The sequence below is a fragment of the Rutidosis leptorrhynchoides genome, chromosome 2 (assembly GCF_046630445.1).
Source record: "Rutidosis leptorrhynchoides isolate AG116_Rl617_1_P2 chromosome 2, CSIRO_AGI_Rlap_v1, whole genome shotgun sequence".
Classification (NCBI taxonomy): Eukaryota; Viridiplantae; Streptophyta; class Magnoliopsida; order Asterales; family Asteraceae; genus Rutidosis; species Rutidosis leptorrhynchoides.
This window is the reverse complement of record NC_092334.1, coordinates 617,032,630-617,050,530: the sequence shown is the minus strand read 5'-3', so window position 1 is coordinate 617,050,530 and position 17,901 is coordinate 617,032,630. Positions and strand designations below refer to the sequence as shown.

At 33.6% G+C, this 17,901-nt stretch overlaps 1 protein-coding gene across 1 annotated transcript; it reads right to left on the bottom strand.

Annotated features, from left to right (window-relative positions):
• Positions 1 to 1,136: 1,136 nt before the first annotated feature.
• Positions 1,137 to 3,596, bottom strand: LOC139893535 (glycerol-3-phosphate acyltransferase 5-like). The gene is made up of 2 exons (XM_071876706.1): positions 3,042 to 3,596; positions 1,137 to 2,132 (listed from the first exon to the last, which is right to left on the bottom strand). The coding sequence occupies exons 1-2, from the start codon at positions 3,594 to 3,596 to the stop codon at positions 1,191 to 1,193; spliced, it is 1,497 nt and encodes a 498-aa protein (XP_071732807.1). The 3' UTR covers positions 1,137 to 1,190.
• Between the last annotated feature and the right edge of the window lie 14,305 nt (positions 3,597 to 17,901).

Genomic DNA, 17,901 nt, shown 5'->3' with positions numbered 1-17,901 from the left:
TTATGACTTAGGGTTTCACCAAGAACATGAGATCTAGACTTTGCAGTCTAAGGTCTTTAATATTTAGCTAAGATCTAAGTTATATAGCTTAAGGTCTTGCTTATTTAGTTTGATTCAAAGTTTATAGCTTAATAGTAATTGTACTTGTGTTAAAACTAAGAAATTGATGTAACTTTGGTTCATCACCTTGCTCAAACTCTCACATGAGTTGTGTTTTATTTCTTAGTCTTAACTTTGTGTGTTGATAGTTAAATCTTGGTTAAAGTGATGCTAAAACATCAAGAGTTGTACACTTGATGATCTGTACACGTTAATTTTGTACGGGGCATCACAGTATTGTTCGATCCCGTGCCGCCACATTTGGGTTACCAGGGGGAGATAATTTGTCTATGTAATTTCATTTCAGGGTGAGTACGCGGGTTGACATTTTCAACACATGTTCGGAGAGTCCATGTCAAGATACCCCCCCCCCCCCCTCTCCCCGAACTAGAAAAATTTCTTAGTGATTAGCACATGCACGCGATTTGTCATTTTGGTCGACACTTGCTACTGGGGCGAACCTACCATGATGCAATCAGAGTTAGCCGCCTCCAACATCCGAATTTTCGGTACTTTTATGTTAAAGTTTCAGCGTCTTAAATTATTATGTTGTCTATTACATTTTTTTTAACGTTTTGACCATGTCACGATCTATGTAGATAAATAAGACGCATGTGATATTTAAGCAGTAATGAGTGATGACGTTGAACTAATTTGTAGGCGAAAGGGCTACAAATTTTATTTATTAGGTGTACAAAGTCTATCCCTTCCCGTCTATTATTTATTACTTTATTCCAGATATAATTAATAGGAGACGAAAGTTAAAGCACGTGACCATCACATAGATTAGTGGCATATGACGCCTCGTTGTAATTAACATGATATTAAGACATTGTCAAACACTATGTTAAATAGTCTTATCTATAAAACATAATCTGGCACTAATTCAAACATTAAGTTAAAAGAGAGATAATCCAATAAATCCAAGATAAAATATAAATCCACATACATTATTCAATTTCTATTCAAAAATAAAATTAGAAAAAAATGTTCACAAACAATAAAAGAAATACAAATTATTACAAGTTTTGAAAAAAAAAAAAAAAAAAAAAAAAAACCATTAATAAAAGTACTGTAGCAATTACCATCGACTAATTCAAGATAAACGGTTTAACCGTCCCAACCACCTTCTTAACGGCTTTCCCCATCTTCTGAACCCGGTCCATCACTGTCGTATACGACACCGTTCCATCATTTCCAGCAAGCACTTTATACTTATCTTTTCTTGTAAAATTCGTACACTCAAACCCGAGTGTAGCCGCCAATATTCTTTGCACATAATTTGCCACATCATGTGGACTTTTTCCAGATGAACATGTAGCCTCAACCGGCAACTGATTCAAAAATGTCACTTCGTAAACAGGTCTAGGGTTCATAAAGAAAAAAACCGGGTCTAACCCTTTCCAACCCTTAGCAGTTGTTGCATGAAAAAAGCCAACTCGGTAGTTCATTGCAACCGGTACAATCCGGTCTGTAAGTTCCGCAAAAAGTGCACTGAACCGGAGTAAAAACGGTTCTCTACAAGTTGTACCTTCTGGGCAAACAACCAAATCACCTTTTGATAATTCTTTTTTAATTTTTTCAGCGTCCACGTTTCGGATCCGGGTTAAACGAACGGTTGGGATTGGAGATAAGATTTCAGAGAGTCTTGATAAGGAGTAAGTGACGGCAGGGATCCGTCGTTGGAGAACCGTGGATAGTACAACCGGGTCAAGTAATGTTCGATGGGTACAAACGAATAGGACTCCGGATGTGGATCCGGATACGGGTGGTGGTGGGACTCCTTTTACTATAACTTTGGCTCCGAATATTATGGACATATATGGAATGGCCCACATTGGGACGATTACACCAACTGCTATACGGATGATTGCGAGTAGGATACCGATTGGGATCCATAAGATGATCAGAAGAGCGGTTGATGGAGTTGGTCGTTTTACGAGACGGCCGTCGTGGAAGATTACGGGTACGGGTCGGGTGTCCTGATGGAGTTTGTGTTGGTGGTTTAGAGTGTATGGTGCATTTACTTGTTCCTGTAATGAATTAAAGTTGCATTCTTGATTAGTACATATGCTAAGTAATTGATCGATATGTGGTATAAGAAATACTAACTATAGTATTTTTTTTTTTTTTTTGTTCTTTAAAAGATCATCTAACTACTCCCTCTGTCCCAAATCTATTGTTTCTAGAAAAAAAGCACAAAGTTTAAGAAAAAGTACCTGTCACATGTACCTTTTTGTTAATTTTTCAGTTTTACTATTTACTTTTTACATATATTTTTGTTTTACATGAATAAAGTATGGGTACAAAAGATTTTTATCACTTTATTCTTTTCCATTTATTGAAGTGGACAATTAATTTGAGATATCTCAAAATGAAATACTGACCATATGTACATTTGGGACGGAGGGAGTATTACTCATCTATAATTAAATGTGTAGCCTCTAATATATCCATAGCTTGATTAATGAACAACGGTTGAGAATGGATTGAAATTGATAAAATGATGATTTATTGAATAAAAGTGTTTGTTACAATTTGAGAGTTGAACTCGGATTTACACAATGGCTAGCAAACCTACAAATGAAAATTCCCTAATTCTAGAATTAAGCACACTAACTAACAGGCAGCCTTTCTTTGACTAATTGAGTTTAACTTAACAAAATGGTTACAAAATATAGTTTCTTCGTTGAATGTTGAGTAAGCAAATATAAATCTAATGTTTAAAAGGGACATATGAAAACTGATAGAGTATTTAATTTTCAGGTGATAAACCCTATATGAAATTGTAATATTTTCATGCCCATGCATTAGTTATAGTTTTAGGCATGAAAGTTATTATAATCGAGAAAAAAACTTCATATCATAAAATACTTTAAAGTAAATATATTAGTTAAACTATACATGCATCAAACCATATGTTAATTATATGTCTACTATACCTTGCATAGAGACAAGTACGACGAATCATTAGCGCATCGTGCTAGCCCTAGGCTCGGTTGCTGATCATTAAACAAGGCAGCAATACGGTCACAAACCGATGACCCAAAGCCAATATCATGAACCAACCCTGTGACAAGCCCAAACCGGCTCACCACAAGCTCGGTCCCAATAATTTCATCGGCACGCAAATGCTCTTTCACAAATTGTTCAACCATAATCCTAGGCATTTTTGTCACAACCACCCTTTTCTCGCCCAAGTTAAACACTCTCCAAGCCTCCAAATCAATATCATCATATAAAAATTTAGGTAACACTGCTCTTGCAACTGATTGAATCTCCGAAACGGGAACTCCAGCAGTGGCAACAAAGATGGCCAACTTAAGGCCAATATCCGGCTTCCCACAAGCGTCAAGTAGCTTAATAATCGGCCAAACTAGTAACAATAGTGTGAACCGGATTAAACCGGATGCTTCGAAAGCTACTAGCATAAAGTATGCAAAAGGATCCTTGTTTTTTAAAAGAGTTCCTTCTAGATTTGAAACTATAGACTCCATGATTGTATTTTGTTTGTGTTTATTCTTGTTGGATTACTAACCAAAATAATTAATAAGTGTTTGTATGTAGATGAAGATAAAGTTGAAGATGATGGTGTAATGGTTTTGTGTGTAGGATTTATGGAAGGAGGTTGAAGCTAGATTGACTAATGTGAGATACAAGAAGAAGGCCGTTTATCAGTTTATACCTACTTTCAAGGGGAACAAATGACACCAATTTATATTTGAATTTTCTTGTCAACAATCTTTAATTATTTAGTTATATTTTTTATTAGGTGTGAAATCACTTTATTTACATATATTAAAGATTAAAGATTAAAGAATATACCAACGAATACTTGGGTTACTTAACCCCAACAACTAATTGAGTTTAGTTGATCAAAATTATACTTCTCATTCTCATGTGTATTGAAACAGTAGAAGCAACCATGCATGCATAGTGGTGAGCATACGTTCACTACTCATTAGAATATTTTAATTTTGGAACGTGTACATATAAATGAAATAGTTAACTATTCTTTGGGTAGTTCGTTTTTCAATTGAACGTGCACATTTTTTTTTTTTTCCAAATGTAGACTATATACCTCAAAAAATACTAATGTATGTCATATACTTTCAAAAAATGTATCGATGTATACAAAAGGTAACATGTTACCGGTTAAAGTGTATCGGTGTTCATCTTCAACAAAAAAATCCGGCAGAAGCTATGGTGGTCCATGGCGGTTTATTGTGGCGCAAATCGAAAACATCTCAAAACTTGATCAAAACTCATCAAAATTTGCAGTTAGTTGCAGTATATCATTCTAAACAAAAACCCAGTGATCAATTTCGCAAACACATAACTAAATTACAAAAATATAAAGATCAGACAGCTTCGAGAGATTTACTCCATCAAATGTTGAATTGAGCGTAGTTTTGGATTCCCAACAGCTTGTTCATGCTTCGTAAAACATCAAAACATATGAAAAATCATCTCAGATCGTTAAATCTCAAAGTCAAAGGTTGAAGAAATTCAGTCACCGTTTCAATTCATGAATTATAATATGTTTCAGGAAGTTTTGATGACCGACGAGCATTCTCTTGATGATTATGAGCAAGTTTCATGAACGAATCATCATCTAAATCATCCTCAAAATCGAATTTCAATTTTATGTTCTTCAAGTTCGACTTCACTGTTTTTCGATGATTATGGCAATTTGTTGTTGTTATGGAGAAGATGCTTCTCTTTTCATGTTAATCGATGTTAATCGCGTTTCCCGACGAGCATTCTCTTGATGATTATGAGCAAGTTTTATGAAGGAATCATCATCTAAATCATCCTCAAAATTGAATTTCAATTTTATATTCTTAAAGCTCGACTTCACTGTTTTTCGATGATCATGACAATTTGTTGTTGTTATGGAGAAGATGCTTCGCATTTCCTGTTAATCGATGCTCTAGGAAGCGAAAGCAATTGATTTTGACATTCAATTTGATAATTCGACGATCTTCTGAATTTTTAGTTCGAAGCAGATGATGTTGTTGTTATGGAGAAGATGCTTCTCGCATTTCCTGTTAATCGATGCTCTAGGAAGCGAAAGCAATTGATTTTGACATTCAATTTGATAATTCGACGATCTTCTGAATTTTTAGTTCGAAGCAGATGAAGTTAAGGAAGTCCAGATGAACTTGTGCGGTTAACAAGTTATATTGGTTTATCTTAACATATTCTTTGAAACCATATAGTCTACGATATTATATTTTTTGGTATATGGTCTATATTGAAACAAAAATAAAACTATATGACTATAGAGTAACTCAAACCCTTTTTAACTAGTGTATTCAAGTTAACATGAAAAATTAAAAATATTGTGACATAATATTCGCCATAATCATTATATATATAGGGGCAGGTTCAAACGAGAACTACAAAAAGGCGAGAACTGCGTGAAATTTTTATTTCATAATTTTTATGCATTTAAATACAATAAATTACATACAAATGTTAATTAATGCTCATATCATTAATAAACATATGTTCATTACCCAAAAAAATACATGTTAAATTGTTAATTATATAAAATGTACACATGTTCACAAACAAATATGTACATGTGAACGAGAAATTATAGATTTGATTATACAGATAAAATATAAGTTTTTTCAAACTATTTGATGTTCATTCTTACCTTCCATCAATATTTATGGGTAATTCAATCTATTCACAGGTAAAAATCTTTGTAAATTAAAAGTTCTTGCAGTTCTCGCTCTTTTTGTAGTTCTCGTTTGAACTTTTGACTATATATATATATATATATATATATATATATATATATATATATAGTCATCATTAAAAAGGAAGTACTTTTTTGGGGGGTAATGGGCGGAAATAATTTTTTTTTTTTTTAAACATTAAGATCACATGAAAATATGAATATTATAAAAAGACACTTTGTGACGAATACAATTATTTTGGCAGAAAAACGCTCAAACAAATAAATGATAACATTCATCATGAGTAATGTTTTAATTAGAGTTTATTTTCATCGTTTTGTTTTCATCTTGTGTGAAGTTTTTTTTTTCAAAATTTTGCCGGATTTAGAGTTTTGGGTTTTGGGTTTAGTCCCTAAATACAAAACCCTAAACTCTAAACCGTTCGTGCTTTGAAAACCTCTCTGACTTTGAAAACCCAAATTTGAAGATTCACAAACCCAATTCAATATCCATCGATCCAAAATCCATTAACCTACCAAATTCCCATTAACAATTTTAAACTCAAAATCCACTAAGATATAAACTTCTGACTTTGAAAAACCAAATCTGAAGAATCACGAACCTAATTCAACATCCATTGACCCACCATCACTACCACCACCGGTTTGTCACCACCGGCACCACCACCACTACTCTCGCTGAATATTACTGGAATCTCAATCGGTGGTGGTTACCAAGCTCAATCGAGCTCTAGATCTCACCGGAAACTGAATGACCTTTGATGTCGGATTTTTTTTCTAGTGAGGAGTATGCAGAGCAATCGTAGTTCAAGCAGCTACCACGGTTGCTGAAATCGAACATGATGAAGTCTGGTTAAGCTGTAATTATTTTGGATATGGAAGTTTTAAATAGATTTTCAAAAACATGTTCACAAACCCAGTTACAAAGACTAAATTTATATGTCGTAAATGGGAGTTATAGTAATAGATCTAGGTTACAGTAATGGAAACTTGTAAAAAAACAAATTGGGGGTGATTGTATCTTTGGATGCTAAAGAAAATATAGGAAACCCAGATTTGCAGATGAAGAAAATCCGGGGTTTCTGTTTGTGTGTAAAATTGTTTATTGGAATACAAGTGAGATAAAGGAAAATAAAATCAAGGAAATAAAAAAGTAAATTGTTTTAGTAAAATGACAAATATACCTCATGTGATCATCACGTGATGTATTCTAATGGAGCAAATAAACGTCTGGGAGACTCAGTGACTAAAATAGAAATTTTTTGAAACCACGGTGACTAACCTTGCAAAAAGAAAAACTATAGTAACTAAGGTTACAATTTTTGACAAACCACGGTGACGAAATGTGTAATTAAGTCTTTATGTTATTATACCTACTAGTCTATAAATTTAAATAAATACATAAATATAGGAAATGATTGCTACAAAAGCACGTAGCCAAATTTTCTACATATATCTCATAAAAATGCAAAATTTTTATGTTTGTGACTTTTTTCATTTTTTCATAGCAACTGAAAATTTTAAGTTTATTATTGGTATTAGTATAAATAAAAAGTGTGGTAAAGTTAAATTTGTATGATGTATATTATGCGTATATGTTTAATTTATAGTGAGGATATTAATTTCCATGTGTATAAAATGTTATGAAGTTGTGTTTATGGTGAATGAATGCTTTTATTTTGTGTTTATATATTTGTAAAATTGAAAAAATAAACTCAAAGAATATAAAATTCTATGAGTACATGTAGGGAAGTTGGCTACATACTTTTGTAGCTATTATTTCCCAGTGAAATCGGCACAACATTTTTCGGTGGCCTAAACCCCAAATTATCGCAAACATCAGCAAATCACAAGCCACAAAATGGTTAGTACTATAATCACAATTCAATGCTTCTAATTTAATAAACCCCACCTCATAAAATCAAGTAACAAAGAATCGAATTAACCCCAAATCATAAACTGACCTAAAAATTCCAAAGGCCACACCTAAACTTCTAATGTGTCATTTTTAAAGATCCGTGAATATTTTTCTTGATGATTAACATAAGAGAGGATTTTTGTTTTGATGAATAAAGATAAATAAACTTTTATGGTGACATCTTCAAAGATCTCTGGATAAACAAAGATGATGAAAAAGAAGAAATATTTTGTTTTGATGATGAAGAAAGAAGATGGGAGAAATAAAGAAAAAAAGATATTAGGGTAATAAAGGAAATATGATTGTTATATGAGTACATGGCTTTCGAGGGTGAGTCAGAAATCTCCTCACTCGGAATTAATAAATGAGGTGTTAGTGAACAACCGAACACCTTATTAAATTGACCGAATAATCTGCCTGGAAAACTCAGTCCAACAATTCAAAAATAAATACATCATAAGTTTATTCAGAAACTTTGGATTATAAACTATTTAGCGATAAATAATTCATTTTATCAACACAACCTAAGATGTAGATAGTTAACGATATCGGTTGAAAAAAAAATGTTTATCAACACTTTAAAAGATAAAAAGGTAGAAGGTTTTTCTTGTCCGGGCTACTCAGGAGGACGAGTGGCCAACGAGTTGACCAATGAAGCACACCACCCGGATTAAATTCCTGACTACGCCAAATTGTTCAAAAAAAAGAGTGTGACCAGAGGGTGTGCATAATGCGCAATTCACTCGGTACCAGGTTTCGCACTTGGGGGCTTGAATACCCGAGGTTTTACCTTTTCATGAGGGAGCCAATGTGCTCGTTCATAGGAGGGTTTCCTTAAAAAAAAAAAAAAAGTTATATATTTTTTCAAAACGTCATTAAAAATGGCAAAGGCATTAGAAAGCCCCTGCATATTCATCATCGCAAGTTTAGGTCAAGACTTTCAAATTTTATAAGTACTTCAAATGCAAAATATTAATATTTTCAATTTGTGGTCTCTTTCCAAATTAAAACTTGGCGATTTTTCTAATTTTTCAAACTTTCGGTCGTTAGTATTCTTAATGAAGAAGATCTTAATGCGGTACAACGTCATCGATCTCTTTGTCTAGAAATACATTTGATTAAAATACATAATCAACACATTCATTTACAACTTAAATTCATACATATTCAAAACTACATTTGTAAGTAAAACTTAAATTTAAATGTCGTGGCATAAATTTAAATGTCGTCAACGTTTACGGGCTCCATGATAACACAAGTAAACAGATTCGGTTAGAAAACGGATATGAATAGACTGCATGGATTCGTTCTTGAATCGTGTGTTCACTTTCTCTATAAAGTATTTCGACCGACTACATTTCGGCGCATTTAGAGCCCTTCATTTAGAAGTGTTCACTACATAACACGTCTAAGTTATCAAACGGAACACGTCTAATTAAGGTTTTTACAAAAAAAAAAAAAAAAAAAAAAAAAAAAAACACGGAACACGTCTAAATAATAGTAGCAACATGTCTAATTAGAAACCTGCAACACGTCTAAATAAGTATAACACCTCTAATTGGTAACCACGTCTAATAACTTTTACCAGGAACACCTCTAATTGACAACACGTCTAACAAGTATTTCAATGAACACGTCTAATTACAACACGTCTAATAACTTTTACCATGAACACTGAATGAAAAAACAACACGTCTAATTGGAAACACGTCTAATAAGTTTTGCCAGGAACACGTCTAAATGACGAACACGTCTAATAAGTTACAAAAAACACGTCTAATTAGTTTGCAACAAACGCCTTTTAATTGTAACACGTCTAAATAAGTTTAAATAGTTAACGGGTTATATAAGTTAACGAGCTCCGTTTAATCAACCTAACCCTTATAGTTCTATTAACATAAGTTAACAGAACACGCCTAATTAAACTTTTTAACCTTCCCTCATCTTAATTATTATCGTTATCGTTATCGTTATTATTATACTTATAATTAAAATTATATTTCTATTTTACTTACATCAGCCTAAGTGGGGAGATGTCGTTTAGTGTGTCACCTACACCAAAAAATGTCGTAATCTATTGTTGCTAGAGCACTGACATCATTTGCTTTCCATTAAAATTTACATTCACACTTCTTCTTCTCTCTGGTTAAGTGTGTGCAGTTGTGGTGAAAACTAGGGTTTTTTATTTCGTTCAACGATTCCGATTCAATCCTTGATTTTTTTGGTTTCGTTGGAGAACGTCGTTGGATTCTAGGGTTTATTTTTTGGTGCCGATGGTTTTGATATAACCCTAGCTATGTCCTCTGCGATTATCATTTAAACTCAGGGTTCTTGATTTCCTGTCATCGATTTGGGATTTGGAGGAAAAGGTTTCGATTAATCTGAGGCCGTCAGTACAATCTGTCACCGCCGTCGTGGTTGTTATCTCCGCCGACAATGCTATCAACGGTATCAATCTTTTAACAGTATTTGTTAACTTTCTTCATCGCCTCTACCGTATTCGCAATTTCAATTAAGGTATTTGTTTCTAATTTTTTAGATTTCCAATTTATCCACTTAATCTTGCACTTGCATCTGCTTATATAGCGATTTGGATTTCATCTTCATGTTTTTTTTCTGAATTATCTGATTTGATGTGAAATAAATGTTGCGATATAGCAATTTAGTAGAACGTTTGTGTAGTGACACGAACTTTTCCATGTTTATATATATTAAATAAAATTGTTATTTATATGATTAAGTGTTTCCAACATGTTAAGTAATCAAACTTGTTAAGACTTGATTAATTGAAATAGGTTTCATATAGACAATTGACCACCCAAGTTGACCGGTGATTCACGAACGTTAAAACTTGTAAAAACTATATGATGTCATATATATGGATATATATATATATATATATATATATATATATATATATAGTTAACATGATATTATGATAAGTAAAAATATCATTAAGTATATTAACAATGAACTACATATGTAAAAACAAGACTACTAACTTAATGATTTCGAAACGAGGCATATATGTAACGATTATCGTTGTAACGACATTTAATTGTATATATATTATATTAAGATATATTAATACATCATAATATCATGATAATGTAATAATTTAACATCTCTTTAGATATAATAAACAATGGGTTAACAACACTTAACAGGATCGTTAACCTAAAGGCTTCAAAACAACATTTACATGTAACGACTAACGATGACTTAACGACTCAGTTAAAATGTATATACATGTAGTGTTTTAATATGTATTCATACACTTTTGAAAGACTTCAAGACACTTATCAAAATACTTTTACTTAACAAAAATGCTTACAATTACATCCTCGTTCAGTTTCATCAACAATTCTACTCGTATGCACCCGTATTCGTACTCGTACAATACACAGCTTTTAGATGTATGTACTATTGGTATATACACTCCAATGATCAGCTCTTAGCAGCCCATGTGAGTCACCTAACATATGTGGGAACCATCATTTGGCAACTAGCATGAAATATCTCATAAAATTACAAAAATATTAGTAATCATTCATGACTTATTTACATGTAAACAAAATTACACATCCTTTATACCTAATCCATATACCAACGACCAAAAATACCTACAAACACTTTCATTCTTCAATTTTCTTCATCTAATTGATCTCCCTCAAGTTCTATCTTCAAGTTTTAAGTGTTCTTCATAAATTCTATAAGTTCTAGTTTCATAAAATCAAGAATACTTCCAAGTTTGCTAGCTTACTTTCAATCTTGTAAAGTGATCATCCAACCTCAAGAAATCTTTCTTATTTACAGTAAGATATCTTTCTAATACAAGGTAATAATCATATTCAAACTTTGATTCAATTTCTATAACTATAACAATCTTATTTCGAGTGGAAATCTTACTTGAACTTGTTTTCGTGTCATGATTCTGCTTCAAGAACTTTCAAGCCATCCAAGGATCCTTTGAAGCTAGATCTTTTTTTCTCATTTCTAGTAGGTTTACCTACTAAAATTAAGGTAGTAATGATGTTCATAACATCATTCGATTCATACATATAAAACTATCTTATTCGAAGATTTAAACTTGTAATCACTGGAACATAGTTTAGTTAATTCTAAACTTGTTCACAAATAAAGTTAATCCTTCTAACTTTACTTTTAAAATCAACTAAACACATGTTCTATATCTATATGATATGCTAACTTAATGATTTAAAACTTGGAAACACGAAAAACACCGTAAAACCGGACATACGCCGTCGTAGTAACACCGCGGGCTGTTTTGGGTTTGATAATTAAAAACTATGATAAACTTTGATATAAAAGTTGTTCTTCTGGGAAAATGATTTTTATTACGAACATGAAACTATATCCAAAAATCATGGTTAAACTCAAAGTGGAAGTATATGTTTTCCAAAATGGTCATCTAGACGTCGTTCTTTCGCCTGAAATGACTACCTTTACAAAAACGACTTGTAACCTGTATTTCTGACTATAAACTTATAATTTTTCTGTATAGATTCATAAACTTAAGTTCAATATTAAACCATAGCAATTAGATTCACTCAAAACGGATTTAAAACGAAGAAGTTATGGGTAAAACAAGATTGGATATTTTTGCTTGTTGTAGCTACGTGAAAATTGGTAACAAATCTATATTAATCATATCCTAGCTAACTCATATTGTATTATACATGTATTCTAATATATTATGTAATCTTGGGATATCATAGACACGTATGCAAATGTTTTGACATATCATATCGACCCATGTATATATGTTATTTGGAACAACCATAGACACTCTATATGCAGTAATGTTGGAGTTAGCTATACATGGTTGAGGTTGATTCCAAAAATATATATACTTTGAGTTGTGATCTAGCCTGAGACGTGTATACACTGGGTCGTGAATTGATCCAAGATAATATATATCGATTTATTTCTGTACATCTAACTATGGACAACTAGTTGTAGGTTACTAACGAGGACAGCTGACTTAATAAACTTAAAACAGTAAAACGTAATAAAAATGTAATAAATATATTTTGAACATACTTTGATATATATGTACATATTTGTTATAGGTTCGTGAATCGACCAGTGGCCAAGTCTTACTTCCCGACGAAGTAAAAATCTGTGAAAGTGAGTTATAGTCCCACTTTTAAAATCTAATATTTTGGGATGAGAATACATGCAATTTTATAAATATTTTACGAAATAGACACAAGTAAATGAAACTACTTTATATGGGTGAATGATCGAAGCCGAATATGCTCTTTTTTAGCTTGGTAGCCTAAGAATTTGGGAACAGACCCCCAAATTGACGCGAATCCTAAAGATAGATCTATCGGGCCCAACAAGCCCCATTCTGGAATTTGGAATGCTTTAGTACTTCGATTTTATCATGTCCGATGGGTGTCCCGGAATGATGGGGATATTCTATATGCATCTTGTTAATGTCGGTTACCAGGTGTTCACCATATGAATGATTTTTATATCTATGTATGGGATGTATTGAAATATGAAATCTTGTGGTCTATTATTATGATTTAATAATATATAGGTTAAACCTATAACTCACCAACATTTTTTGTTGACGTTTTAAGCATGTTTATTCTCAGGTGATTATTAAGAGCTTCCGCTGTTGCATACTAAAATAAGGACAAGATTTGGAGTCCATGCTTGTATGATATTGTGTAAAAACTGCATTCAAGAAACTTATTTTTGATGTAATATATTCTTAATGTAAACCATTATGTAATGGTCGTGTGCAAACGTTATATTTTAGATCATCATTATTTGATAATCTATGTAATATTTTTTAAACCTTTATCGATAAAATAAAGGTTATGGTTGTTTTAAAAATGAATGCAGTCTTTGAAAAACGTCTCATATAGAGGTCAAAACTTCGCGACGAAATCAATTAATATGGAACGTTTATAATCAATATGAACGGGACATTTCAGTTGGTATCAGAGCGTTGGTCTTAGAGAACCAGAAATTTGCATTAGTGTGTCTTATCGAGTTTGTTAGGATACATTAGTGAGTCTGGACTTCGACCGTGTTTTCTTTAAAAACGATTGCTTAACACTTTTGTTGGAAACTATATATTATTAACATGTAAATATTATGTGATATATTAACCTCTTAATGTGTTTGATATTGTGTGATAGATATCTACCACTAGTACAAATCCCATCGACTCACCTAATAATAATGAAGAGTCGAATATAATTTGGGAAGATTCACAAATTCCCGAAGAGGAACCGGAAGAAGAGGAACCGGAAGAAGAGGAACCGGAAGAAGAGGAACGAGAAGAAGAGGAATCAGAAGAGGAGGAACCATAAGAAGAAGAGGTTCCGGAGGAAGAAATATTGATACCTATAGTAAATCGATTAAATAAAAGAAAATCCTCAACCAACGGACCAAAGTTAATAATGGTCAATGGTGTTTCCACCGAGGAAGCAAAATATTGGGAAAATTATCAATTTTCCGATGAATCGGATCCCGATGAGGATTCCGATGATGTTATAGAAATTACCTCGACCCAATTTAATAAAGCAAAAGAAAATAATAAGGGAAAAGGTATAAAAATAGAGAAACCCGATTCCAACCCCGATGAACTTTATATGTATCGGCAACATCCGTATTTCCTAAAATGTAACAATGACTCGGGATCCTCTAAACCACCAGGTTTTTCTAAACCATTGTGGAAAACGACGGCTCGTATTAGAGGAACACCATATATTCCTAGAAAATTAGGAAAACGAACCAAGTCCGAAGAAGAAGAAACCAGTAATTCAGATTAGAGGGTTGTAATCATGTTGTGTATTATATGTATTGTAGTGTGCTTGTACTTTTATGTTCTATGTAAAAATTGCTTGTATTTTTTGTTAATTATCTTTTACGAATCTAATCCTTGTCTATTTTACAGTATAAAAACAAAATGGACGTTAAGGGTAGACAACCGAATATTTTAGAAGATCTACCAGAGGATATGATTGAGGAAATCTTGTCTAGAGTCGTTCAGAATTCATCAACACAATTAATTATGGCAAAATTAACTTGTCAAACATTTGAAAGACTTTCCAGAAATGCCTTAGTTTATAAAAGGCTTTCCTTTTATAGGTGGGGTATATCACATTGGGGAGACCGTAAGTTACGCCGTGTTTTCTTTAAAGCGTTAAATACGGGGAACCCAAATGCAATTTTAGCCTACGGGTTAAGAACCTATTTTGACTCAACATATCCCAACATAGGATTTCGTGAATTAGAAAGAGCTTCTAACATGCAACATAAAGAAGCATGTTATGCTTACGGGTTAGTGATGTTCACTTCTTACCAAAGTGAGAAAAAGAATATCGGATTGCAGCTTTTAAATAAAACCTTCCCACAAGTGACGGATTCAGTAGTTGGGGTGAGAAACAAGGTTTTTAGATTATTACGGGGCTGTTGGACATTACGAAACCCTCGTCCTTTTGACGACATTACAACATGCTGCCTAGCCAATGGTCATAACGGTTATTTTTCACAAGACCAAGGATAGGAAGTCGTCTTAGTAAAACCAGAATGCATGACTTGTTTCTGGACTTATGAATTACGTGTCTTTATTTCCTTTGCTGAACAACTTGCGTATTAACTAGATTTATCTTCAAAACTGTCCTGTATCAAAGTGTACTATATTTCATGTTATATGTAATATAGCGATGTTGTAAGTTTGAAGAATATTTATATGTGATATATTATTATAATCAGTTTTTCATATGGAATTGTAGTAGTTGAATTGTATATTAGCTACTAAGTATGAACTTAATGGGTAGGTAGCACCCGAATTTAAACTTATAAAACGCTGATATGAAGAAAAAGCTTTTATAAATGAGTTCATATTATGCTACAAAATACTATTGACTACTCTTAAATTCTATATGATTAACTCAATTCTTTTGGCTATTTTTGAAGGAAATGGCACCGGCGACTCGTCAGAATTTGAACATGAGCGAGGAAGACTTCCGTGTTTTCCTTGCAGCAAACATAGCCGCAGTACAGGCTGCGATGCAAAATAACAATAACTCTGGATCTAGCAGTGGAACTAATTCCACAAGAAATCATGTAGGATGCTCCTACAAAGAATTCACTGCCTGCAAACCTTTGGAACTTGATGGAACTGAAGGACCAATTGGATTGAAACGGTGGACCGAGAAAGTTGAATCGGTGTTTGCCATAAGTAAGTGTACTGAAGAGGATAAAGTTAAGTACGCTACGCATACCTTCACAGGTACTGCGTTAACATGGTGGAACACCTATCTTGAACAGGTAGGACAAAATGCTGCTTACGCACTACCGTGGTCGGCATTCAAGTAATTGATGAACGAGCAGTACCGTCCTAGAAACGAAGTCAATAAGCTCAAGGTACAGCTTAGAGAGTTACGAACACAAGGGTTCGACATTACCACATATGAACAACGATTCACAGAGTTGTGCCTATTATGTCCAGGAACGTTCGAAGATGAAGAAGAGAAGATCGACACATTTATAAAAGGGTTACCAGTAAGGATTCAAGAAGATGTGAGTTCACACGAGCCCGCTTCCATACAAAAGGCAAGTTGAATGGCTCATAAACTCATAAATCAGATTGAGGAAAGAATTAAAGAGCAGGCGGCTGAAGAAGTCAACACGAAACAACTCAAGAGAAAGTGGAAAGAAACCAGTAACAAGGGTCACCAATACAACAACAACAACAACAACAACAATTACAACCGCAACCGCAACAACAATCGCAACAATAACCGCAATCCTAACAATAACTACAACAAACGTCCCAACAACAACAACAACTACAACAACCGTTCCAATAACAATAACAATCCCAACAACAACCTCAATAACAACAACGGCAACAAAAACCAAAAATGCCAAAGGTGTGAAGAGTACCACCAGAATGGGTTCTTCACGACATTTTGCACCAAGTGTAAAAGAACTGGCCATGGTGCGAAAAAGTATGAGGTCTACGGACCAAAGTTTAACAGAACTAAAGGAACAAATAGTGGCGAAACAAGTAATGCCGCCTTTGTTTGTTATGGATGTGGAAAACCGGGCCACATTAGAAGTAATTGCCCGAATCAGGGGAATACTAATGGGCAGGGCCGCAGAAGAGTTTTCAATATTAATACGGCAGAAGCGCAGGAAGACCCGGAGCTTGTTACAGGTACGTTTCACATTGATAATAAATCTGCTTATATTTTATTTGATTCAGGTGCGGATAGAAGCTATATGAGTAGAGATTTTTGTGCTAAGTTAAGTTGCCCATTGACGCCTTCGGATAGTAAATTTTTACTCGAATTAGCAAACGGTAAATTAATTTCAGCAGATAATATATGTCGGGATAGAGAAATTAAACTGGGGGATGAAACGTTTAAAATTGATTTAATACCGGTCGATTTAGGGAGTTTTGATGTAATAATTGGCATGGACTGGTTGAAAAAGGTGAGAGCAGATGTCGTTTGTTACAAAAATGCAATTCGCATTATGCGTGAAAAAGGAAAACCTTTAATGGTGTACGGAGAAAAGAACAACGCAAAATTAAATCTTATTAGTAGTTTGAAGGCGCAGAAACTAATAAGAAAAGGTTGTTACGTAATTCTAGCACACATCAAGGAAGTTAAACCTGAAGAAAAGAACATCAGTGATGTTCCCGTCGCAAAAGAATTTCCCGATGTATTTCCTAAAGAATTACTGGGATTACCCCCACATCGATCCGTTGAATTTCAAATAGACCTTGTACCAGGAGCTGCACCAATAGCTCGTGCTCCATACAGACTCGCACCCAGCGAAATGAAAGAATTACAAAGTCAGTTACAGGAACTTTTAGAGCGTGGTTTCATTCGACCAAGCACATCACCGTGGGGAGCTCATGTTTTGTTTGTCAAGAAGAAGGATGGTACATTTAGGTTGTGTATCGACTACCGAGAGTTGAACAAACTTACCATCAATAACCGCTACCCACTACCGAGAATCGACGACTTATTTGATCAACTACAAGGCTCTTCGATTTATTCGAAGATTGATTTACGTTCTGGATATCATCAAATGCGGGTGAAGGAGGATGATATTCCGAAGACTGCTTTTAGGACGCGTTACGGTCATTACGAGTTTCTGGTTATGCCGT

Coding starts and splice junctions, on each gene's coding strand:
- LOC139893535 (XM_071876706.1), bottom strand. CDS start 3,596: ATGGAGTCTATAGTTTCAAATCTAGAAGGAACTCTTTTAAAAAACAAG. Junction 2,133..3,041: donor CGTACTTGTCTCTATGCAAG/GTATAGTAGACA, acceptor AATTCATTACAG/GAACAAGTAAATGCACCATA.